The sequence below is a fragment of the Seriola dumerili genome, unplaced genomic scaffold (assembly GCF_002260705.1).
Source record: "Seriola dumerili isolate Sdu_G_001 unplaced genomic scaffold, Sdu_1.0 BDQW01000078.1, whole genome shotgun sequence".
In the NCBI taxonomy this organism is placed as follows: Eukaryota; Metazoa; Chordata; class Actinopteri; order Carangiformes; family Carangidae; genus Seriola; species Seriola dumerili.
Window position 1 is genome coordinate 1,996,743 of NW_019174333.1, and position 26,824 is coordinate 2,023,566.

Here is a 26,824-nt window from a genome sequence, read left to right on the forward strand (position 1 = left end):
AGAGCAGACTCTGACACAGCTGAAGGAAGTGACTCCATGTGGATGCACATAAGCAGCGGTTCCTCGTGCTTGGAAAGTCAAGCTAAAGGGTCAGTTCACCCAGCTTCACAAGAAAAATGTGGTGAAAGGCCACGGACACGGCTGCAGGTTTAGGTGCTGAACTGAATGGGATTTCTTGACACAGCCTACAGCCTTCACTGGCACGACCTATTTGAGATGCAGGAAGTAATTCCATGGCTGTATGCCAGTGGATTTTGTGAAGAGTCTGGACTAAAGCATTTTCATTGTCATATGTTACCGACTGAGGCAAACACCAAACACCACGGCTGCCGTGATAGTCTCCGTCTTCACAGTCGCAGGTTGTAAAGCTCAACCTCAAGTCAGAGGGCAGACGCAAGCAGAGAGCGACATGTTGCTGAGAATGCAGCTCTTCTGTTGAGACGTCACACACAGTAAATTATCTCATCCATGAAGTGTTTTCATTTAGTTTGTGTACATGTCTTTTTACATAAATGGACTCGAACCAAGCTCAGGGCACAGATTGTTGAAATGGGAGGAGGACCAAAGTCGGCTGGCCAAATCCTCCAGGGGACAGAGAGGGGAACAAGTGCAGTGACGACAGAAGGTTAAGCCCTGTTTACACCTGCCATTAACGTATCTCCAGTCGGGTCTGTTGTCAATGGGTTTCTGTGTGTGAGAAAGAGAGAGAGGCAGGGGAATCCCCATAGACTCCCATGTTAAAATGTCCAATAAACGTGTAGAGCCTGGTACAAAAACAGTTTTGGTCTCTAGAACTAGTTTCCTCCTTCATGATGACTATTTATATAACTCACCTGTTGACACTTTATTAAAGAATAAAGTTATGGAGAATTGAGGGTGTGGCCTCTCTGAGTGACAGGTGGGTAGGCGTATGCTTGCTACAAACCAGCATGCACCGAAGTCTCAGCTCTACATACGCCCCTCCTCTTTGTCCATTTTTGGATTAGCTGGGAGTTAGGGGCGGAGTCAGTCACTGTCAAGATGGCGACGGTAGAGCAGCTCACTCTGAGCTTCAAATCCGCTCTTCACCTGTGGGTGACGTCACAGAGGCTACGTCCATCTTTATTTACAGTCTATGGTTGGGGCTAAACAGACTGTGTCAGAGGATGTCAGTAGAGTAGGCCGTCCTTCACTGCGGCCCAGGATGCATTTACGCTCACACTGCTAAAAGAATGTGGTCACATGTGGCCCAGAACACCTCTGAATGTGGTCTTAGTGAGTAAAATCTCAGGCTTCTTCCACACTAATAAGTTTTAGTTTTAAAACTCATCACTTTTTCTGTGTTTTCTCCTGGTGTCCACCCTACTGTGGAGTTTTCAAGTCCCTAAAACTGAGGCTTTCAGAAATGAGTTTGGGTTTTATTTTGAAAACTCTGGGGTTGTGTTGTATCTGGACAGACAAACAGTGGTGAATACAATATGATATTGAATTACAGTGTTACTGACCTTGTTGTCTTTGCTAGCAGCTGTTGTTCAATTAAACTGTTCCTCAGTTGTAGTATTTTCTGCAGCTAATCAACTGCAGAGTAGACAGTCTATTTCCTGTTTAAACCGTCTCCGGCATGCCCAGTGTATGTGAAGGTCATGTGTTTTCAAGTGTGTTAATGTGGACAGAGATCGTTTTCATTTTAAAATTCTGTTTTACTCAGATGCTTCTCAGGTGCGTTAACACCTGAACTTAGACCTAACTTTTAATACCAGCTCCGAACAGAGCCTTAGCCGAGCTCGGTGGGGTGCACCCTTTTATTCTGTTGCTAATCAAGGCATTCAGCATATGTCATGGTCATTTAATAGCAGCTACAGCCACAAGGCGTCGCCAGCATTAAATCCACCAGACCTCAAAAAAAAATAAATAAATAAATAAAAATAAAAATTCTACCAGTACTACTTGTAACAGACGACACAGCCACTCCCCCTGTCAAGACAGTGACAAGCTCTTGGTTTAAAGCAAACTAAGGGCTTTAATAAATGTTTTTGTTTCAGACTCTGGGTCAGTTTGGGATAAGTTCAGAAATCTTTACACAGCATCTTGTTCTCAGCTCTAATTCACCCCCCTGACTGGCATTGTCTCACAAGAGCTACTGGATGTATCATGGAACCTTAAGCCACCAGCAGAAGTCACTGCTCCTCCTTCTTCAATGCTGCTGCTTTAATGTAGCTTCAGACCAACTCGTGCTCGTGGTTTGGCTGTTGGCTTTTGTAGTGAAATCACTCCATATTTGGTTCCTAGCATCAGTTTAGTCAACTAGTAGCGAGGAAATGGTTGACTCATCTTGGAGACCAGCCAAGACAGAACTCACAATACTCCAGGGAGAAAACCACCAACACTTGGAGTGCATGTATCCAAAGCAGAGATTGGGCCCTTGAGCAAAGATTAAAAATGAAAGCTTTCCGCACTTGGCCAAGCTTCAATTTTTTGCAGAAACATTTAAACAAAGTATAACTTTGAATGATCGTCACAGAACCAGCTCCCAGTCACCAGGGCCGGGTGCTCCTATATTCCTGCTTCTGCTTCACCCACTGGGCGGTGTAGCAGTGCTCTCCTACAGTCCACGACCAGCCTCGCAGGCTACTGCCGCTTTCCTTCTCCAACAGGTGTCTATGGTTTAATAACATGCCCCCTGCTGGACCCTGTGGACTGTCCGACACACTGATCTCCTCAGCATCTGTATCCAGCTGTGTCTCTCTGCTGTTTAAGGAGGTCTCGCTGCAGAGGCCATCCTTCTTGGATGAGGGAGGCTGGAACCTGGCAGAGGGGAGAGTACAGGCTCAGAGGAAGAAGGATAAGGATGAAGGTACAAACATGTCGCCTAAAAGTTCAAATAAAATGTGGTGCATAATCACCCAAAGTGTAGACATATGTGACTGAAAACTCTCAACTCCAGTCCTCCTGACTGACAGAACTGGTCATTAGATAGTAAAGTTTTTTTTTGAACAACCACCTGTATGGTTAAGTTGTGGTTTGGTTTTGGTCCAGCTGCATCACATGCAGTCAAAAATAATGTCTATTATTAAATTGTATAATAGTATATAATTAAAAAGCAAGTAAAAAAAAATATCAAAAATAGTCCTTTGCCTCTCAGCCAGTCTGAAGAGGCATGTCTGAGTTTAACTGACAGCAGCTGGAGGCATCAGTTTTTGGGTGACAGCAGCTGGAGAGGCGGATCTGTTTGACTGACGGTAGGTGGGTGGGCGTGTCTGTATTTGAGTGACAGCGGCTGGAGGCGTCAGTTTTTGAGTGACAGCAGCTGAGTGTTTGACTAAACATTCACAGGTGTCACCAGGAGCATGTGTGTTCGATTGTTGGCCATAGCCTCATGAAACGTTGAAATTTGTTAAGTGCATATGTCACCTCCTGTGTGAGCCTCTACAACCTATGGTTACTCACAGCATGCTACAGTCATATTTACATGTATCATAGAGCCATGATTCCAACTTTAAGTTTCGGACCAGATGACCAGTTTCTGGTGAGGACAGGCTCCTTTAAGCAGTTTATGCGTTTTGGCCACAGATGTCTGCACGTAGGGTGAGTCGCTGAACCGCCTCGTTTGCTGTCATGCTTGTTAACCTCCCTGACAATCAACAGTTAAACGTCTAGTGCAGTAGTGTAAATACCTGCTTAGTGGTGTGTGAATACTGGCCAACCTGTGTGTGTCAGTGTATCCCAGTGCGTATGACTGATCCACCACTGGTCTCATACCTGAGGAGGCACAAGGTACTAACACATGAGGAAGGAGAGCAGAGCTGCCTGGCTGTACTGCACCTGACTCTAGTAATGTGCATTTCACCCAGGGAAGGTTTAATAGCAACGTTCAGCATCTTTAAATTTCCACTCAAAAAAATCTTGTTCACCTTGGTAAGTTTCCTACTGAAACACAGGTTAGTATTAAGCGATATCTGATTATGACAACCCATTAAAGAGATAGTTCACCCAAAAATGAATGTCGTGTAATTTATACTTTACACACACTGTCATCAAGGAAACACTTTGAGATAATGAGGCTAATACTGGACTTGTACAGTAGACTGAGCAAACAGTTGTTTGACTATAAACACAAACACACTCACCAAGCACTTTATTAGGAACACCTGATCACCTGTTTATTTGGCAATCACCCAATTATCCAGTCACATGCAGAGCTTTCAGCCGCCCTGCTCCCCAACTCTGGAACTTTCTCCCACCAGACATCCGTAACATTGTTTCTTTACCCCAGTTCAAATCAAGACTCAAAACTCATCTGTTTCAATCTGCATATTCGCTATAATTTCATTGTTTTCTTTTCAACTGTCTGTTGTTTTCATTATTTTTATTGTGTTTTTAGTCTTCTGTAAAGTGTCCTTGAGTGCTGTGAAAGGTGCTGCCAAATTAAATGTATTATTATTATTATTATTATTATTACTACATGGCAGCAGTTTATTGTATAACCTCCTGCAGATCCAGGTGAGGAGCTTCAGTTAATGAGGAGAAACATGATCTCAGTGACTTTGACTGTGACATGATTGTTGTGACACTCCTTGAGTGTTTCTCAAACTGCTGATCTCCTGGATTTTCACACTCAGTCTCTAGAGTTTTTACTCAGAGTGGAGCAATAACAAAAGCATCCAATTAGCAGCAGCTCTGTGTCGATGAGAGAGGTCAGAGGTCAGAGGAGAATGAACAGACTGGTTGGAGCTGACCGAAAGACTACAGTCACTCAGATAACCACTCTTTACAACTGTGCTGAGCAGAGAAGCTTCAGAGTGAAAAACACATCCAACCTTCAGCCACAGAGACCACGTCAGGTTCCACTTCCTGTCACCCAGACCAGAAACCTGAGGCTGCAGTGGACACAGACTCACCAACACTGGACAGTTGAAGACCTGGTCTGATGGATCTGGATTTGTGCTGAGGCAGCAGATGGTGGAGTCAGAGTCTGAATCCATGGACCAACCTGCCTGGTGTCAACAGTCCAGGCTGGTGGTGGTGGTGTGATGGTGTGGGGAATGTTCTCTTCTTAATACCAATCAATCATGGTCTGAATGTCTCAGTCTGTCTGAGTATTGTTGCTGAACATGTTCATCCTTCATGACCACAGTTCACCATCTTCTAATGGCTCCTTCCAACAGGATCATGCTCCATGTCACACACTGGCTTCATCAACATGACAGTGAGTTCAGTGAACCTTAGCAGTAGAACAGGAGATTGGCAGCTTGAATGTACAGCTGACAGATCAGCAGAAATGATGTGATGCATCATGTCAACATGGAGCAGAGTCTGAGAGGAAAGTTTCAACATCTGGAGGATCTATGGCATGAAGAACTGAGCAACTACCCAGCGTTAGTGTGCTGTTCCTAATAAAGTGCTCACTGAGTGTATTTGATGCTATCTTCAATATTTTGCGATGCCATGAAAATATAAATCTATATACAGTATGTATTGAACAGATCTGTGTTTAGTTGTCAGAGCTGGATCAGGGATACTGTGGGATCCACCTGCAGGAACAGGAGTTTAATGGAGTTTATTTACATAAGTATATTACCACATGACAGCTGTTTAATATGCTGCAACCACCTCAGCACTGGGTCATGGTTTATCAGCATTCATTCAGGATATTAGTTTTAAATGGACGTGCCGGGGTCAACACTCATTCTGACCTACACAGGTTCTTTGTACAGGTCAATGTTAGAAATAATCCGTCAGCACTGACATGGGTGGGAGGGAAGTCTAAGAACAGGACAGAAGGAAATACACCGGCATTTACCCCAGGTCAGCCACTCCAAACAACATCAGCTGACTCTGTAAGAGTGGACGGTGACAGTTCCATTATAGAGTGAACTATTTCTTTAAATCAGTCCAGGCTGATGGGCGCAGTTGAGACTTAAGTTACATCATGACTGTAACCATAGAAGCATGATGAAATAGAAAATAATAATAAATAATAAATGGATGGTTAGACTTCGGCTGGTTTTGAAAGTCAGTATGTTAAAGCTGCTGTCTTTGTTAAATTAACTCAAGGTCCACTCACTCGCATTTCTGGAGCTTTCTACTACATCTCAGTCTTCCTCAGGTGGCATGTACGACCACTTGTTATGATGTGACTGATGTTCCCATAACTGAAGATGCCTGAAGAAGACTGGTAGGTGTCTGAAAGCTCCAACAAAGCTAGTAAGTGGTTGTTGAGTTAAGATTATTTTGTCGTCCAAATAAATTCCAACAGGTAATAATTATGCCATAAGTTCTTGCACACAGTAAAGTCGTATCAAAATGTCCTGCACACTGTCAAACATCTGCACACACTTTATTAACATCATCCTTTGAACATCTGGAGAGGATCTGAGGACAGTGTGTACAGGTGATCCAGCGTCAGCATGTAATCAAGCATCATTTTCAACGAGCGCACACTGAACCTTACCTAGCAGGTGTGAGTCCAGCAGTCCAACAGCTCTGCTGTCCAGGTGCCGACTGTACAGGCTGCATCTGGCAACTAGACCCTGTTGGCTACCAGAGAGATGGCAACAACCAGCAAGGAGGATGAGAAGAAAACCGAAAAAACACAGAGCAGGGTGAAACAGAGAGAGGACAGGAGTACAAGGAGGGATGGAAGTGCAAGCCAAAGGACAGTCAGGTAAGACAACAGTGAGAAAAGAAGGAATAAAGGAAAAAAAGGACATAATTACGAATTAGAACAAAAGAGAAAAAAAAACCATACAGGGTGTTTCAATAAAACCAAACATGAGAAATAAAAAGCCACAGAATGGAAATAAGACTCTGGAACAGAATGTGCAGCCTTATCTTATACCAACCAGTTTGTTTGGTTAACACTAATGTATTTGTGTGACAGTTATGTGACAAAAAGCGACCTCACATTTGCAGTTTTGTGGCACATGTTTTAATTGGTTCTAAAAAAAGGCAAAGCAGATTAGACAGAGCTGTCATGTTTTAAAAAGGCTTAAAGGAGCCTCGCCTTGTCTGAGCCAAATAATCATTGTAACAACAGCCGACTCTCCTTCTCCACGTCACAGAGACGGGCTCTGTCAAACTAAGACACCACAGCCACTCCTTTAAAGGGAAAAGTCAATGGTGCCAGTTAGAGGCAGGTCAATGGAAGCCCAGTTGGGATCTATTGAGGGAACTGTATTAGCAGTTGATGATGACAGTGAAAAGAAGAGACAGAGAATTCATCACAGGGGCAGAAGAAGATCAGTGGGGTGGAATGGTGAACAAAAAAATGAAGGGAAGGGAAAGAGAGAGAAAGAGACAGTGTTTAGAAAGCTGTGGCTGAGCAGAACAAATAACAGGAGAGAGCAAGAGTCTTTGTGCTTCACACAATAAGAGACTAATGAGAGGAATGTAGCATTGATCTGCCAAGTGGGGCAGAACTGGCACTGAGACCGGGCCTCTGCACACTGTAAGGTCCCCCCACTGTGCAGCCACAACACCTCATTTGCAGCGGCTGTTCAAAGTAACACATACAGCATTTCAACATCGATAAATCACAGCACATGCAAGCAGCTATCACATGGAGCAGCGCAATAACTAACGCACAGTGACCCGGGGCGACCAGGAGGCCGTCCATGGGTGATTTAACTTGTGTTTATTTGTATGCAGGCACTCAGGGCTCAGACAGGATCTGATCTAGCCTTGGACCATGACGACTGAGGAGTCAGTGTCTGCACCAAGCTTTTCTCTGTAGTACACCAGAGGCTGACAAGATCAAAATCAAGCCTGAGGTAGACTCTGAGAGGAACTTATTCTTCTTTTCATTGGAACTACTTCCTTCCAAAGAAATGGTCTCATAAAAACCGTCAGATGAAATCTGAACAGTCTTGGTCCCCAGAAGATAAATCGTACTGAATGTAGCAATCACCTAATTTTCCAGTAGGGCTTGGCGATATGGGCTATAAATAATATCTTGGCATGTTTAGTCTGATACATCATATTCATCTGGATATTTTGAAATCTCCTCTAAAGCATTTCATAAATCAGACCAGTATGATGACCAGACGCTGAATCTGTATATCACACGACTCAGCCGCGAGGTGTGACATGTACAGTGTGTCGCTCTAACCTGTAAACATTTGCTTCAAAATGAAAACCAAGTTGTTCTGCTGCCACCACGCACACACCACACATCCAGTGTGTTCCTGGCCTTAGATAGCTTGCCTACGTACCTCTCGGTGCCACTGAAACTTTGTGAGGATTGTGGTTAAGATTTATATTAAGGCACTCGTTGTGTCTGTTGGGGACTGGGCAAAGTCTGAGCTGAAAACCAAAACTGATTTGAACCACACGTAGGAAAGTACGGTTTGTTAGTGCCATCAGGAACAGGGGTGCTGCTTCCTGTGTTGTTTGTATTTTAGTGCCAGTGAGGGTAGAGTTTTTTCCATTTTTATTTTTGCTTTAGACAGTCTGAGAAATAGAGCTCTTATTTAGCTAGAGTCCTCTTTTTGTTACATTAAGTTATATTTTACCTGCTTTATTAGAGCTTACTGTCTTTGTATTTGTTTTTGAGTCTTTTTTACACATATATCTGTTATTACTGTGTACAGTAGAGCATTGAAGTGATGCTAATCTGTTCCCCTGTATACTGGGTCTTTTTTGTACAGAGAAAACGACAATAAATTCTACCTTGAACACTAAAATGAATCCACTGAGTATTCAGGGGATTTAAGAAAACACTTCAGTGACAGTAGGACGGTGCAGAGACAATGACGCTGGTGTAAAATACCAACCAACACACTGTACAGACTGCATTTCCACTTAAGTGCTTCCCACCCCAGAGTTACATGAGGCTTGTTTTGAAAGAAGACCAGATACAGATCAAGCTGTAACACCCGTGAAGTCAGAGGGACTGGAGGTGTGCTGTGTCTTACCTGGTGCGTTTTGCCCTGCAGCGCTCTACGAGAGGGGACTGTGGGCTCTGGTCCCTGTTGGCCCCAAGGGCAGACGTTGGGGCGGCTCGAAGGGGCACCCTGCTGGGGGAGGATCCCACACTGAGGGAGTGGGAGCACTGGGAGGATACCGACCGCTGGGGGGAGTGAGGAGGAGCAAATGGCCAGGGAAGAGCCCTCTGCTCCTGACGTACCACTGCACAGGAAAGTGAGAACATGCAATCAGCTATTTACATGTTCATGACTCATGACGTCAGCGACCTACGCTGCAGTTATTTTTGTCTAGTATCAACTGACAGGAGATGATTAGTGCACACACATCTTATTAATGACTAACTAGTCCAGCAATTTAGTAATGCACTGCTATAAAGCTGGAAGACCTTGAATAGACAGATGAGAGACAGGAGGGTAAAACTGAAGCAGCAGAGGCTGAAATATTCCCACTCTCTCTTTTAGTCCCTGGTACAGGTCTGACTCTTAAATCACTGGATCCTGATGCATCTCTACAGCGTCTTTTGTTCAACCCTCCATGCTTGTTAAATATTCACCCTGATGGTATTATGTAGGTTATTTTTTGTCAGACTTTGGAAAACTCCCAAGAGCCACAGAAAACAGTAAACCAAGGTCTTGATGGTGGAGTAACTACACGTCAATGAGAAATAAATAATAACCTGCCTTACAATTTGTAATTTCATTCATGGTTGTTCCATTTCCCTGGTATTCTCCTTCTGTTGCCCTTTCCTTCATACAATAAAGCTGCTGATCCTCTTTCATATAAATGCAGGTAAAGATATGAAGTGCAGTGCCTTGTCTCCTTTACAATTAAAAATGATGTACCAACAAGGAACTAAACAAGTAATTACTGTATTTAGTTTCAAGGTTTATGAGAAACAAAAATGTCTGGCTGTAAATGCTAATCTGAATGTTTCCCTCATACTGCAGCAAATAACTGCAATAATCTTTCAAATGTGGTTACAAGCACCAAAATTGGCATGTTTATCCCTCTGGGGTCTTCACTTTGAAAAATCCTGTTAGCAACTTGAAATTTCAAAATGGCCATATATTTCCAAGATGTCCACCATTTCCAGCATATGAGGCACATATTTTACAATAGAATTGTACCCACAGATTTCAATAATTTTGCAAGCTAATTCTGTTTTATGTTTTAAATTGACAAATTCTTAAATTTGTTTAGAGCTTTATTTGTGTAATTTCTGATATGTGAAAAATTATGTATAAAACACAATGTAATTTCAAACCATTTATTATGAATGAACCAAAAGCTCTGTAAATGTCGACAGTGTACTTGATTTATTCAACCCTTTAATCAGCATTAGTAGCTAACATTAGCTCGCCAGCTTGCTATACTAACTAGCCCATGAGCTAGTTAGTGCTTAAAACACTTAACCTTAAAGCTTGGACTTCAACATGAAAAGTTGTGTGCTTTCTTAGCTGATACTAGCTAACTAAGTTGCCAGTAGTGGGACTGTCATTTTGAGCTTCCAGGAAATTCATTGCACTTTGTTTTCATTTTTTCTCATAGTCACCAACAATAAATAAAATAGACTAGTCACATAAAAGAGGCCTAATTATCACCCAATACTGTCACATTTACAGAGCAGATACTTGTTAATGTTGGGTTATATTTACCTCAGACAAACTGTTTTTCATAGAAACGTCCTAATATCTTAATATGAAAGAATAAACCATTTTACTGTGTTCCCATTTAAAATGGAAATATTCAAACACGGATCAAAGTTTTTGGTAAAAAATAATTTCTTCTTAAATGCAAAGATCAACACAAAGTTGTGATTTTATTAGGAAACTTTTGTGAGTTTGCTAATGATTTTGCTGAAATTGACTCCCCTGCAGGTTTCATTTTTACCATGCACTAAATTTGACCTTCTACATTGTTAAAATTTATGATTAGATATCTAGATCATATGGGAAAATTCCTTGCCACAAATGTCAGCTATCTTGGAAATGGTGGCCATCTCGCATTTTCAAGTGCCTAACATGTTTCATCAAAAAGAGTAATACCCAAAGGTGATTTGTGCCAAGTTTAGTATTGTATCCACATTTGAAAGATTTCTCTGAAATATGCAGATATCTGCTGCACGATGATATCTCACAGAATTTTATTTTGAAATTGACTATTAATTAGTAAGCTCCTCTGCTTTTGTAATGCAAGGCTATAACTCTTTCATCTTTATGGCATAATGGGAGCTGAGGCCAACTAGGCTTAACAGATGGCTCAGTATGAACCACTTCATCAATTATAAACGTCACATATTTGACTCTAAATACGTTTTGTATATGTTAGGGCTTTATATACTACATTCATCTGTTGCTTGCTCATAACTCTGATTGGCCCTTTGCCAGGCATTATGTTAGTGAGGAAACACTGGTTCCTCTCGTGAATGCATCTGTTTGATGTCTGTGTGTATCGCCAAGTGAAACAACTGTTTACCTTCTCTCTCCATTATAGAGTAGGGTTTGATCTCTCCGTCCGGCTTTTTTAGGGGAACCTTTCTCAGTTGGGCAGCTGTGGAGGAGAACACACTCAGAGCAGAACAGAAACACAGAACACGACAGGGTCTCTTCCCTCCTGAAACACAGCCCTACATACTGTCCTCTACAAACTATATTTTAACAGCATTTCCTCTGCCAGGATTGTGACATTATCTAGTGGTGAAGGTTGGGATACTGGTGGTGAAAGCTCAAAGGGAGGATCCACTCGAAAACACAATTTACATACTGGTCTTGAGATCTTCAACAGCTCAGAGCAGGTCTGTTAACACAACCTGAAAATCAAACTGGACCATGTGTCATAAAGACAGACAGCTCCTGAATTTAAACTAAATATTCTGCAGTCTTTCATCGGCCCGTGGGAAATAGTTGTTCTTCAGTCACTTGAGCAGTGTAAGATCACCAGAGTCCAGTATTCAGATTCTGTTAAGAAGTGGATTTGTAGCCTTAACATGCTGTTTTAGTCTTAATCACATTCACTGTGGTGCCTTTGATAAAAATAAATGAAACTCTGGTTAAAATGATTGGCAGCCTCCATCTTACATGAGCCATGGGGTTAGTACCAATGTTTCTTACATTTACAACATGTCTCAGACGTTCACTAGCTTCATTACACACTGTCTTTGTTAAAAAATAAAAATAAAAACTTTTCCACCATCTTCTTCCACTGCATCTCTAAAAGCTTTGACTACATTGGTCAAGTGATCTCTCTAGCTTACAGTCACTACAAAACATGTCCAAGAGTACCAAGCAGTACAGCAGACACCAAGTACAACACAACCATTACTATTATGAGAGTTATTATTATGAAATAATATCACTAGTAATATATAGTTCAGCATCAGTTATCGTAAATTTAATCTAAATTTGGATGTCTGTTAATATAGGAAAGGCATCAACCACTGAGGCTGAAAAATGAAGCTAACACTGCAGTACTTATAACTGCAGTTCCTCTAATGACCACTAGAGTCCGGCTCCAACAGTGAGTCAATCCCCATAGAATCCCATGTTAAAATGTCCAACTTTACAGCAGAAATAAACATGTTTACAGCCTGATACAAATGTATAGAAATGTATAATTGAGGGCGTGGCCTCTTTGAGTGACAGGTGGGTGAGCATATGCTTGCCACAAACCGGCATTCACTGAGGTCTCGGCTCTACACACGCCTCACCTCTTTGTACATTTTTGGATTAGCTGGGAGTTAGGGCCGGAGTCAGGCACTGCCAAGATGGCGACAGTGGAGCAGCTCACTCTGAGCTTGCTAAATGCTAAAGGAATGCTAAAGGAATTAGGGATGATAATAATTAATAATTTTACCGTTAACCGACAATAAGAATTTTGACTGATTAATAATATCAGTTAAACAATTAAAAAATATACATATATGAGTGACAATCCCCCTCATTGGATACTAATCCTCTTGACTGGTGGAAAGCTAATCAGATGCACTTCCCGAAGCTGGCCACTCTAATGAGGTGCCATCTCTGCATTCCTGGGACATTGGTACCATCTGAGCGGGTATTCTCCGCAGCTGGTCTCACAGTTATCGGACTACGCACCAGACTAACTCCTCAGCATGTCGACATGTTGCTATTTCTGAACAAACACCAGTAGACAAGCTGTCCACTATGCTGAGGACTGAGGTAGACCTGGCCTGTTTATTTTATTTTGAGGTCTGAAAAATGCAACTACAAGTTTAAGTTTTGTTCACCTGTTGGCTGTTTTTGATCATTAATTAGCCGAGAGCGGAGGAGGAGGTTTTCCTTACAGCGCTCTCTGCACTGGAGGATTCAATGTGTTTTCCTTTTGTTAAACTGTTTATACATTAGAAAGTTTGGCTACTATTTGCTATTTATTTGAAGTTATAAAATATTTTCCGACACAGGGAGCCTAGGCTATTATGCCAGTTCTGCACGTGTAAAAATAAGCCCCATCTTATGAAAGGAAAAAAAAAATTTGTATTGGTATTCCATTCTAAATAGTACATTTTAATATTGTCGGTTAATGGTTAATGGTTAGTTAACGAGCGTTGGCTATCGGTCTGAAAAAAAATTCAAAATGGGCATCCCCAAAAGGAATACCATGACATCTTTTCTATGCTGTCTTACAGACTGTGGTACTTAAAAAGCTCCTATTCCAGCACCAATATGAGACAGTGGGTGTGCCTGTCTCTGCAGGGCTGCAGCTGTACCTATGGCCTTGGACTGGCTGTGTTTTGTAGGGAGCAAGCTGCAGACAGACCCTGGGACATCTTCCGGTTTTGTGCAATTTTTAAAATCCAAGCTAATGGCATGCATTACAAAATGCAGTGTAGACACTGGTATAGAGGCTACCAATCTTCTTAACAATGGTTTTATTGTTTAGAGTGATTACACTAATGTGGTTTATTGATGGCAGAGTGTCACACAAAGCACCTTAAATTGACTTTAACAAACTGACGGACATTCAGAGACACTGGAGGGTCAGGAAACAGGCAGGTATTCTCCTGTCGGTCAAGTGGTCTGTGGGGGTTTGAGGTGGTCTACAGGTTGTGGCTCTCTGTTGATACTCTCTGACAGCTACGAGCGTAGGTTGAATATATGATATGCTGCATAATACATATGGTACCCAAAAAGGTAGGTAGATAAATACATGTGATGGGAAAGAGAAACTGAAACTGGCTGAAAAATTAAGAGGAAGAAGATAAATGAGACCAGGAGCATCATACGTATAACATGGACCTAATTATGGGACAAAGGAAGGGGTACAAGATGCTGGGGACATATGAGAAAAGAAGAGAGAGAAAAGTCCTTACAAAAAGCCGTACATCCCCTGATCCGTCAGAGGAGAGGAGGGTGAGCCTGGGAGAGTTTGGTGAAACAAAAGATTTTGGAACTGGAATAAAAGCAGATCAGTACTTTGGGGTCGAGTCCCCTTTCTTCAGACTTGTATCTCTCTAATGAGGGTGGGTTTTGTTTTTTTCCACAACAAAAAGATGAATTTGCTGTGATGCAAAAAGCAAGAATTCACTTTGAAGCTGTAGCATGCAAAACATGTCATGTAACTGAACTTAAGAACATATGCACAAAAGTATGTGGAGCAGTTCTGCAAAACAAAGGTAAGAAGCCGTTAAAGCAGATTCAGGGTTGATGTAGTAATACCAAGAGCGCTGGCCGATCACAGGTTCAGCAAGTAAGGATGTCATGTCTGAAGCCACCCACTTGCCCACATCTTTTAGCTCATGTTATCACAGAGAAGAAAAACAAAGACATAATCCCTTTCACAACAACAAAAACCACAGCAATAGGATCAGAGTAGTGAAAAAGTTACCTTCTCTGTTGAGGAAGAAGCCCTCAAACACCACGAAGTTATTGACCTGGACAGAATAAAAACAAAGACAAGCATGACACAAACTGTTAGTAAAAGGTTGATGAAGAAAGTAAGAAAGTACAACAACACAGAGGGTATTACTCCCTCAGTTTGTGTCTGTAACCTTGTGTGTTCAGCCTAATCCCCCTGTCTTTTTATGCTTTTGCGCTGGTGACAAGCATATTGTTTTCAGCTTGTCTGTCCATCCATACATCCCATTCTCTTGGACATGATAACTCAGTAATGTCTTGATGGAACTTCAAATTTGGCACAAATATTCACTAGGACTCAAGAATGAACTGATTAGATTTTGTTGGTCAAAGGTCAAGATCACATGACCTCACAAAATGTGGTTTTGGCTTTGTGAGAACAACATCTGTGTATTGCGTTGAAGGAACTTCCTTCAAATTTGGCACAAACGTCCACTTGGACTCAAGGATGAACTGATTCGATTTTTGTGGTGAAAGGTCAAGGTCAGTGTGCCTGCCGAAAACACTTTTCAGCTATAAGTTGAGACTTCACACAGCAATTATGACAAAGCTTCACACAAATGAGGTGGTAATTCTAGTTGGAGGGGTTAGGCTGTTTAAGGGAGTGTACAATTCACTGAGCTTGTTGTACAGGTGTGGCAAGCAGTGAGTTTCTCATAGCCATCAAAATGATCAAGGCAAGCAGCCACAAAACAGGACAGACAGTAGCTCCTTTTCTGGCAGAGACACTGTGCCAACTCCCTTTTACACCATTCCTTGAACTTGAGCTGGTCTTGAGTAAACACCACAGCTCCTCTAATGACCACTAAAGTCTGACTCCAACTTTACAGCAGAAATAAACACGTTTACGGCATGGTACAAAAACAGTCTTGGTCTCTATAGCTAATTTCCTCCATGACAACTTTTTATATAAGTCACCTGTTTACATTTTATTAAGGCTTAGGGGTGGACTTAGACACTGCCAAGATGGCGACGGTAGAGCAGCTCACTCTGTGCTTCAAAACTGCTCTTCAGATACCTGTGGGTGACGTCATAGAGGCTACATCCATCTTTATTTAAAGTCTATGTGAATGTGGCTCCTGAAACTGATGAGGTGATCAGCTGGTGGTTTCACTAAAGAGTAAGCACTAAGAGTGGCACTAAAATCTGACTGTTGGAGTTGTTGGGACTACAAAAACACTTTGATCATACCGTGGTGTAGTGGAGCTTCTTCCCTCACAAATGATCTTTGACAAGTACAAGTATGCAAACAGACAAGAGCCATTTTGAGCACCTACACGCCGCCTAGAGAATGATCCTGATCATTTTAATTAGGAGTTTTACAAGTTTACATCTGTACTAACAGCAGTCCACATCTTCTACTGCAGACTATGTTTTTTGGTACTTTATTGACACCAACCTTTGATTAAATAGCATAAGCTAACACAGGAAAGAAGGTGCAGGTTACTAAATCCCACATGTTTGCTATAGAGCACAAGATACTGACAAATCAGGTGCTGCAAGTCAAAAACTCAACAGCTGTTTCCAAGGTCAAGAATGAACTTCAAATCTTAGCCACTTCTTTAAAAGGATAAAAAAAGCAACACTAGGTTGTGATGTGTTTTTACTTTTTAATTTATCTATGGCTCAATTTACTGTCTTCACATTAACATGGCAGTATCACACAGAGTTAATCAGATCTCTTCTGGACGAGCAACAAGTGTTGACCAGGTAAGGAGGAAAAGGGTGACACTTTTGCCACCTCACAGAAAGCTCTGCCCTAGATCGCATCAACTGCCTGCAGCAAATGAACAAGCACAGAGTTAATCTTATGTCATAAAGATGAGGTTTCCAGGAACAGAATCACAACCTTGGTGTTCCTGCCTTTGCAGTTCATGGCTAATTACAGACCAACTGTACTAGATATTAGTGATGTAGAGAATTCTGCTAAATGAGCTAGTAGTGTTTATTGTCCCATTTACACTGCACTCAGAAAGTCTTCAGACTTTCACATTTTGTTATGTTGCAGACTTAATGATGAGAAAAATATTCCCCTCATCAATTGCAACATAACGTGAGCAAACTGACGGGTCTGAAGACTTTCACAATTTCACTTAGTATGTGTTTGTGTTTTGATCACAGTAATCATGAAAAACTTGATAGAAAACTGATAACTAAGCCAAAAAAGGCAGAGACTTTACTGTGAAACTAGACTCTTGACTCTAGCTCAGGTTTCACTCATTTCTCTGGACCATCTGAAAAGTTTCTCCACCTTAACTGGAGTCCACCTGTGGTAAGCTGATTGGACATGATGTAGAAAGACACACACCTGTCTACATCAGGTCTCACAGCTGACAATGCAGATCAGAGTAGAAACCATGCAGAGTAAGGAACTGCTGCAGAGCTCAGAGACAGGGTTGTATTGAGGCTGAGAGTCCAGACGAAGCCTCTCCTCAGGGACAGTTTGTAGAGAAGCCGTTAAAGGACTGAGACTGAGAGAAACCAGATTCTCTGGTCTAATTAAACCAGGACTGAAGTGTTTGGTGTCAGCTCTAAGAGTCAGGTCTGGAGGAAACCAGGCACCACTCATCACCTGAACAACACCATCCAAACAGTGAAGCATGGTGGAGGCAGCATCAGGCTGTGGGGGGGACAGGGGGACTGAACAGAGTACAGAGAGATCCTTAATGAAAACCTGGTCCAGAGTTCAGGACCTTAGACTGGGCTGAAGGTTCACCTTCCAACAGGACAATGACTCTAAGCTCACAGCCAAGACAACACAGGAGAGGCTGAGAGACAACTCTGTGAATGTCCCTGAGTGGACCAGCCAGAGTCCTGACCTGAACCCAGTCAAACATCTGGAGAGACCTGAAAATGTCTGTACACCGACAGTCACCATCCAGATGTGCAAAGCTTGAGACATCAGAGTCAAAAAGACTGGAGGCTGTAATCACTGCTTCAACTAAGTCTTGAGTAAAGTGTCTGAATACTTATGTCAATGTGATATTTCAATTTTACTTTTTAATAAATTTGCAAAAATGTCTAAAAGTCTGTTTTCTCTTTGTCCTCATGGAGAACTGAGTGACGACTTATGAGGGAAAAATGGCTTTCAATGATTTTAGCGTAAAGCTGTAACATGATGTGAGCAAAGTAAAAGGTCTGAAGACTTTCACGATTTCACTCAGTGCATGTTTGTGTTTTGATCACACTAATTATGAAAAACTTCTCATTTGTGTTAAATCGTGATGTATGAAATATGGCCAAAAACGTGTTTGGTGAGGTCAGAGTGACCTTTGACTACCAAATTCTCATCAGTTCACCCTTGAGCCCAAGTGAATGTTTGTGGCAGGTGTGATTAAATTCCCTCGGGGCATTCCTGACATACAGTATCTTATTCACAAGAATGTGAGATCACACCAGGTCAAACCACGGTGTCTTGTTGAATGTTTGAAGCTTTTGTCTTATGGACATCTATTTAGATAGATGGATGGATGGATAAATGGATAAATGGATAGATACTTTATTTATCCTCTAGGGGAAATTCATGTGTCCATTAGCTCATTGTTGATAATAATAATAATTTATGTTGGTAAGTTGTGCTCACATTGCTCTGGATTCTGTTGGGTTGTTGTTTTGTATGCACCTTTTGAAAGACCTGATGAAAATCAAGTGTTTACCCTTGTTAACATCGGGGGCTAAATCAGGGCTAAATAAACTTGAAACCTTGTCAGTACAGAGAGAGAGAGTTAGCATTAGCACAACCACTAACACTGTGTAGATGAGCTTTAGCACCAGTTTTTTTGTTTTTTTCCCCCACTTTTTATGTGTGAAAACTATGTTAAACAAAATATGGATCATAGTTTGAAAACATGTCTGGAGAGAAACTTTAAACACTCACAGTGACAGATCTACTTCCAAACAGCCAAAACTGAAGGAAAGAGACAGGGGATGGCAGTGTCTATATATAACTGTATTAAGTGGAGCAATCACACTGAAAGTCACATGAAAGAAAAGATTTTCACACTGTCAGATTAAAGCATGTGTCATTTTCTCTGTGTCACCAGAGCCCCAGAGGAAAATATGAATATATTAAAGAGACGTCATCTGTAGAAGTGGAAGTTGGACAGACTTGTTTTAGTACAGTGTGCAGTAGATAGGAGAGAACTAACCATTCACACACTGATAGCATGATAGTAGAGTGGAGACTGTACCTGTGGAACACTTTGTGTCAGGCAGTAGTGCTTCGCCAGGAAAGACAGGAGTTTGGGAGAGGGTCTGTCATACGCCATCAGCACCGGCTCTAAATTCTTGTGCTACAGCAGAAAAAGAGAAAACATGCAAACACTGATAAACAGCACATGAAAATGAACCGTCGGCATCATCAGCACTTATACACTACACTGGTACATTTTTCAACAATCAAGCTTTGAAATTCACTATTTCAGACAACCAGGATTCCTGAAACCCCGTTCTCTGTCAGAATCATAAATGAAGGTGACTGACAGCTGGAGCACTAGAAGGACAGGAAACTTGGGTTGAATTATCAGGACAAAAGACGGGAAGTTTCACACCTCTGTACAGCTGGTGAATTACTGTGTTTCACTGAACACCCAACATGTAGTTGCTGATTAGTGTTTGATCATTTGTAATATGGATACAAACAGGAGGCTGACCAGTGAGGTGATGCTGAGTTTCCCTCATTTCCCAGATCATAAGTGCTTCATCTGAATTCATAAGGTGTGCGCCATTATTCCTCTCTCTATACCAGAAGGTTCTCAACCTGCCTTTGACTGTGGTCACGTGGAGCAGCTACTTTAGCCTTTACATGTGTTGAACTAGATTGTTGAAAAAACTAAAAAACTAGGAAAACTAAATCATGATGTGTCAGACATGAAGTAGAGATGAAACAGTTACCGGTTTCACGCTTGAAATGCCAGACGGTTAGTATCACTGTTTAAACTTTAATTGTCACTATAACCATGGTCGATTCCAGTGGTTAATTTAACTCATGTTAGGTTCTGTACAGCATCAGCCAGCAACAGTCTCGCAGACACATGCGCAGCAAGCAAAGTGGGTTTGTTTTGTGTCAGTCATATAACATGGCAGAAGGCAGGGACAGCTCCTCGGAAGGTTTTTCACCCTTCTAAAACCTTTTCACACTAAACTTAGTGGGTGTAAGAGTTTTTCTTCCAAACGTGGGTAAACCCACTAAAAAAGGTGACTCCTTTTACAGCTGAGTTTGCCTTTCTGTTCGGATCGATGTCACATGATCCACAGAGAGCACACACAGATACAGCAGAGAAAGAGTGATCTACTAGCTGCCATACAAACCGGATAAAACTGGGTTGGTTCTCCTGTCAGTGTTGGAGCCTCCGTGTGAGACACTTTGATCTGAGATTGTGTGTTTTCAAACTTATCTCGGGGCTGCAGCTCACTCTTTCATCCCTGAGCAGTGTAGCTGCAGCGTTTCTGGTTTAACAGCACCATGCTGGACAGGTGACAGGTGTGTTTACAGTGTCTGTGCTCTGAAAGACATCACAGCATGGAAAATAATAACAATAATAATAAGACATTTGCTTTTCCCTTGTTTACAGAGTGAGCATGCAGCAGGCAGACCTAGTGCTGCTACTGGGCCCTTGTCCTCATCTGAGACACAGATGTGTTGTTATTATTATTTTAATGTTTAAATACAAACATTCACTTGGTGAACTGATTTCAGGTTGTGTGTTATTACTTTTTGAAAAACTTCAGCACATTTTAACAATACCGCAATAATATTGATAACCGTGAACATTTTGGTCACTATAATTGTGATATTAACTTTTTATACCGTTTCATCTCTAATTCAAATGGATAATATCAACCTAGAATACTGTGAAATTATCCCTGAGACTCAGAGGGCTTTTCTATGTAGAGGAACACTGGAGACAGATAAGTTGGCCTGATCAACACATGCATATAGTTTTATAAACTATTAAATTACTGATATCAGTATGGGTCAGGCTGTAAAGCTTTCACACAGGTCAGCCTCCTTTTGCAACGTCATCATGCACGAATGCAGTCACAGCAAAAATGTTTCATCACATTTGTCTTGGCAAGCGATCAAGCTGTTGATGTTGTTGAACTGAGGAGCCTGGAAAGAGGTGACTGTAATAACACCCTCCACTACACTGAGTCTGGTCTCTAGTAATTTGCCCCTGAGAGAGGAAGGCTTCACCTGCAACACGAAATCAAACAGCTCCAATCCGTAGCCGTGTCGCTGCAAGTTCTCTGCTATGTAGAAATCCAAAACACACAACGGCTCTGCCTCGACGTGCACACCCTGTCGGTCCTGTGGAGGCAAAACAACAAGCACACCTGTACAGCTGATAAAGGAGGTTCAAATAAATATAAAATTAGTGAAACATGCAGAATTATAGCTGGCCTGCAAAGACAGAAGTTTGAAAAATAAAAAAAAAAGAAGCCCATTAAAAAAATTAAAAAAAAATAGGTGACTCACAAGCAGAAATAACTTCTTGTAGCCGACCTTGAGAAATCCCACAACCACACCGCGTCCTCTGTAATTAAGAGAGAGGAGGGGCAGTGAGTTTGTAGAGTGAAGTGCATTGAGTAAGACTTTGTGCTCTGACTGACTTTTCACTCATCAACCTTGTTTTCCATTTGGGTGATTTGAGGCAAACTGCTGCCATGAGCTGTATGTCTCAACATTACAGTACATGCATTGTGACCACAGTATGACTCAACACTGGTGAACTGAGCAGGTCTGCCTGAAGAGCATAGTCAGTCCAGAGACATCCAGTGGAAAGTGTGTGTGTGTGAGTGGGAAGGATGTGATATGTACCCGTTTCTCTCTCCATCCTTCAGCAGGTAGAGCTGATGCCTCTGGGACTGCAGCTTGGAAGCACTGGTTATAGGTGCTGTGAGCTGTTGGGCCTGTGGAGAGCAACCAACCACACTGCCGATGAGTCCATAAGTAGAAACAGCACTATCACAAAAGGCTGGGTATCGTTTGAACATTTTCAATATTAGTGCACATACCAAAACAGTGCTTTTACACACAACATCAACACCAAAATTAAGCATCAAACTTCATTCTTGTAAGAGCAAGAGCACTAGAGAGTGCTAGAGAGCACTAGAGAGTGCTGGAGAGTGCTGTCTAACAAGTCACTCCAAAATCTCCCATAGTTCACCTGGAGTGAGACCTGGAATGCAATTGAATAATTATCTTATTTTTAAAATAAACAGCTGCTTGCTGCTCAAAATGAGGTAATGAGAGCACTAAAACCAAACTTACCCACACAGCAAAATAAATCCAGTCCATACTAGGGCTATATGTTTGTTTTCTTCTGGCTCAGAATACACCCAGTTTCACGGTCCAATTCTGGCCCATTTACAGTATGATTGTGAGATGTTATGTCCACATTTGGACCAATTCTGGCGCACACACAGAAAATCTTCCAGCTGTCAGACAATACTGGAGGATAACAGCCAGAATCTGCCCAGATGTGGAAGTGTATGGGCCAAACTCGGGCTGAGGACCCAGGCATATGTTGAGCCAGAAGTTTAACTTTGCTATTTTGGTCTGTTCTAAACTGTTATGGGTGACGGTGACATTTAGTCTTTGATATTTGTACCAAAACTTTTTCAGCTTTCAGACACAACACCAACATCAAAATTAAGCATCAAAATTCATTCTTGCAATAACATCTCAACAAATCAAGATAGATTAAAGGAGACACCAATTTGAAGTGTCTCAGGCAGGTGTTGTTCCTCCATGTGTCTTCAGAACAGCTTCACTGCTCCAAGTCTATGAACTCTACTGGAGGATAAACACCATTCTTCTTAAAGATATTCCCTCAAATGGTGTTTTAACACGTTACTCCAAAATCTCCCATAGTTCCCCTGCACTGAGATCTGATGACTGTGAAGGTCATAGCATATGATTCACATCATTCTCATCAGACCATCACTGACCCCTCGTCACCTGTGGACGGGAACACTGTCATCCTGGAGGAGACCCCTCATCAGGATAGAGATGCTTCATGGGATAAAGGTGATCACTCAGAACAACTTCATATTGATTTGCAGTGACCCTCCAAACCATGCCAGCCCACACCCCTCACTGTAGGGGTCCAGCATTCAGGCCTGTACAGTTCTCTTGCTTTATGCTACACATGACCTTGCCCACCTGTGGAGAACATTGTGAAGAACTCATCTGACCAGATCACCTTTGATCCATATCTTTGTAGACCACCACCACTTCCTACTTCTGTGGTCACTGACTCAGTGACTATTCTTATAGGTATACAATAAGTTTGCACAAACAAATAGAAAACATTAGCGTACAAATAACTCCCACACCTCCAGAAACCCACCTTTGCTGAGGCTCTCCCAAGTTCATCAATAACTGTGGCTATGTGGGCTTGAAGATCTGGCCTGCAAGGATTAACACAGTAGCATGAAATTTGATGAGACAAGGAGTGGCTCAATAAGGCATCACTGTCAAACAGCAGGGAGCAAAAAATGTGAAGACACAGCAAAGGATTCACCAAAGCAACATTTGAATTGTATTTTACTTGTGCACATTTACATAAGGGGCCGCTTTAATTGGCAGATTTCTGGATGGAGTTTGGTGTTACACTCTCTGTATAAAGGGGATCCAGACAAGGTACTCTATGTTGGGAAGTGCACTGGAACATGCTACCTAACAACAAAGAGAAAAGGAATCAGATCTTCTAACTTACCTTCCTGCTGATTTACGACCTGCAACAAGAGTCTGGTCCAAAATCGAGACCCTCTCGGAGAATAACTGGTTAATATCAAAAGGAAACTCCATAATAGCACTCAGCCTGATTAGCTGGACAGCTATATGCTAAGATCTAGCAGCGAACCCCAGTAGCAGAGTTCCAGCAGGTGCTTAGCTAGCTAGCTGGCTGGCTGGCTGGCTAACGGGGCTGTGGGCTATCTCACTCACCAAGCTGAACGGTTAGCGCAAAAACAACAGCTAGCTGCTACCAATCCGAAGACAACAAAACTTCAACATTGACACTAAGCAACGCTGCTGTAGCAGTTACAACAACAGGCGCCCGCTAATTACACTGTCACTGCAGCTCCATTGTGTCTATGGTTGAGAGTCACTCCCCGGCAACAAAAACCGTAATGTCTGTTAAAGAGACAGCACCGATCTGCACTGTACCCAGAGAACCCGTGTGACATTGATTAATTGATTATTTAATTATGTCTGAAAATGGCTCCGACTTAAACCTGAACCGGTATTGGACAATAATTACATCGTCATCCAATTTTTACTTCGTCATATAATTTTACAACAATTGTTGGGGAACATGTTCGCCGTAGTGTTACGGTAAAATGAATGAAAGCAGCAGGAGGTTTGATGTTTAACTTTGTCAGGCTGTTTACACAATAAACTAAATTTCCCATCAAGTCTATTTATATTGATTTAGGTTAGAGGTTCCAGTCCCTGTATTTGCATTCCCTGGACAGGTCGCCAGTCTATCTCAGTAAAAGTATTTCCAATAGTTTTGAAATTTGATATGTAAATATTGTGGACAAATATTAGAAACACCTTTCAATAGAATCACAACACAAAGTATAACAGAAAAAAACACTACAAAACTGAGTTACTACAAAACTAACTACAGTAGCTGTATGTCATTTGAAGAACCTAAGGGTATATATGGTATCCCAGCAAAAATATTTCTTTAAATATATTCAAGTACCAAGTTTTGTATTGGCCAGGCAGACTAATAGCTGAAGACCTACCCCTCTATCCAGCCTAGAAGATATCACTTTGAAATTTGTAGACTATAGGGACAGGTATGTTTGTAAGTAAATGCAAAGAATCTTCACACAATATAGGCTACTGCAAGCTTGGAGGAGAGAATTTATCTGAGGAAGAACATCAGAGACATGTTCTTTAGCTGAAACTCAGACAGTACAAATACAATATGCAGACAGTGCATTATCCTATCTAGGTTGCATCATTTTAACTCCAACATCACTGATACATGTCCTAAATGTAACAGTCATGAAGATTCTTTGTTTCATTGTATGTGAGAATGTCTCCAGATAATCTTATCATAGGCAATGAGGTTCCTCTTAACCCTCAATTGTGTATACTGAAAATTTACTCAGATGGTTTTGTGACTTCTAAAAATCTCTGGTCCTTACTCAACATCTGCTTCTTGGAAACAAAGCGTTGTACGGCCTTCTCATGAAAGAAACAGACAATCTGTTTTGGGACATTTTTGTCATTTTTAATTATTTGTGATTGTTATATAGCAACACAAATAGTTCCGCAACGGGACTTGTACTGGACTGTTGCTAAGCAACACATAAACATTTTCCGGACCTGCACATTAGCTTGCAACTCTGGAGGTGTGCGCTGAAGTATCCAGGCTTCTTCCTTTCATCCTCTTCCAACCACCAGACATCATTTAATTCAAACGTTATTTCTGGAAATATTTTTCATCTTTGCAAGTTTGTTACAATCTAAAATAGATAACGACCGTTAATGTAACGCTGATTTACGGTTCATACAACACCTGTAAAGCGGAGTGATACATGTAGTCAATCACCACTCATGGAATGCCTCTCATCCAATCAAGTTACTTGGTCGGAACTAACTGTTGTATAAATGAAAATAAACTATCTTACTGTTTTGTTCATATGTATGAGTGTCATGTTTGGGAGCACCATCTGTCAGTAATACCACACGGTGGTGCTGTAGGTGAATGTATGCTGAATCCTGACAGAGGAAGAGTTACACAATGTCTTGATTTTTATAGCATCATGTGTTTCAACGGTTTATATCTTCCATACTTTACTTCAGTACATTTTTATCACTGTTTTATTTTTTAGTTGTGTTTTCCCCCATAGAAATAAGACAATATATCATACTGTACAGATACAGTATATCTACTAGTAGAGGAAGTGGTGCTGGTATCAGTAAATAACAGTAGGAAACTAGTAGTTCAAATGTGTGAAATAGGCCTATTAAAAAACCTGAAGGAGAACCATGATGATTACAAGTTTTTCCAGGGTACAAGGGCTCCCTTAATAGTTGATGTGACCTTCACAGTCACCTGATTTCAACCAAGCTGGTCTATTGGAGATTTAGGAGTTAGACAGCGCTCTCCATCACCACCACCACCATCATTATCATTATCATTGTCATCAACAGAACGCCAGATGAGGGAATATCTTCTGGAAGAGTGGATTACTATCCCTCCAGTAGAGTTCCACCCAGCGTGAGAATCTATGACAAAAAGGTTTGAAACTATACGAGAGGAACATCACCACACTTAATGTTACCTTTCCCTTCCGTCTGTCTTTCATCTGTGGTTAGCAGACGTAGCACTTAGAAGCAGTACTAGCATTACAGCAGGAGCTCTGTATTACTTTGGCATTTTTCATATACAGGATAATTCATTGTGCTTTGTCATACACACAGAGACAAACAACAATGTATATAACAACAAAAAGGTTGATGAAATAAACTGAAAATGAAATATTATTAAAGTTAAAATAGTATAATGACTGATGCAGATGTAAAAATAAGAATTAAAAACAGTGATGAACAGACAAGAAGTCTCTGATTCTTGTTTTATTTTGAGGTGATAATCGACAGTTATTGTCTTGATGCAGCTTTTTAAATTTTAAGTCTGAATCCCTGACTACACCAAGTGGTGATATATATATTTAAATTGAGTTATTTTGGTCTGTTCTGACAGAGCCTGTACTGTCATGGGTTACACTGACATTAAGTCTTTCATATTTGTTTGATTTTTGTTCAATTGAACAAAAATGTTGACACTACTTTTCAAGGTGTCTATAGAAGTCCTTAATCAAATGCAAAGATAAGTTTGTGTTGAAGAAGCAGCAGTAGTTTTAGTAGAGGTCATACTTTTACTCACAGTCGCAGGAGTAGAAGGAGGAGCGGTGGAGTCATCATGGGGAGGGTTTTCTATTTTACCTCCAGAGTTTTTGTCAAATTTTTTAAAACACACAGCAATTGCATATTTATGCAAAACACTGTTAGCAGTGGC

The 26,824-nt window shown here is 41.4% G+C and overlaps 1 protein-coding gene across 11 annotated transcripts; it reads right to left on the bottom strand.

Annotated features, from left to right (window-relative positions):
* Positions 1–1,923: 1,923 nt before the first annotated feature.
* On the bottom strand, positions 1,924–26,824 carry atat1 (alpha tubulin acetyltransferase 1). Of its 11 annotated transcripts, XM_022744130.1 has the most exons (13): positions 23,501–23,894; positions 23,132–23,192; positions 21,598–21,689; positions 21,256–21,313; positions 20,974–21,087; positions 18,968–19,069; positions 14,749–14,794; positions 14,234–14,279; positions 11,380–11,454; positions 8,892–9,105; positions 6,431–6,516; positions 3,654–3,738; positions 2,707–2,784 (listed from the first exon to the last, which is right to left on the bottom strand). In XM_022744130.1, exons 1-12 carry the CDS (start codon positions 23,590–23,592, stop codon positions 3,693–3,695), a joined length of 1,032 nt encoding a protein of 343 aa, XP_022599851.1. In that variant the 5' UTR covers positions 23,593–23,894; the 3' UTR covers positions 2,707–2,784; positions 3,654–3,692. The 11 variants fall into 11 exon arrangements, with proteins under 11 accessions (XP_022599848.1, XP_022599846.1, XP_022599847.1 ...); XM_022744127.1 differs by lacking the exons at positions 14,234–14,279; positions 23,501–23,894 and adding an exon at positions 26,693–26,824 and having other exon boundaries at positions 1,924–2,784; XM_022744125.1 differs by lacking the exon at positions 14,234–14,279 and having other exon boundaries at positions 1,924–2,784.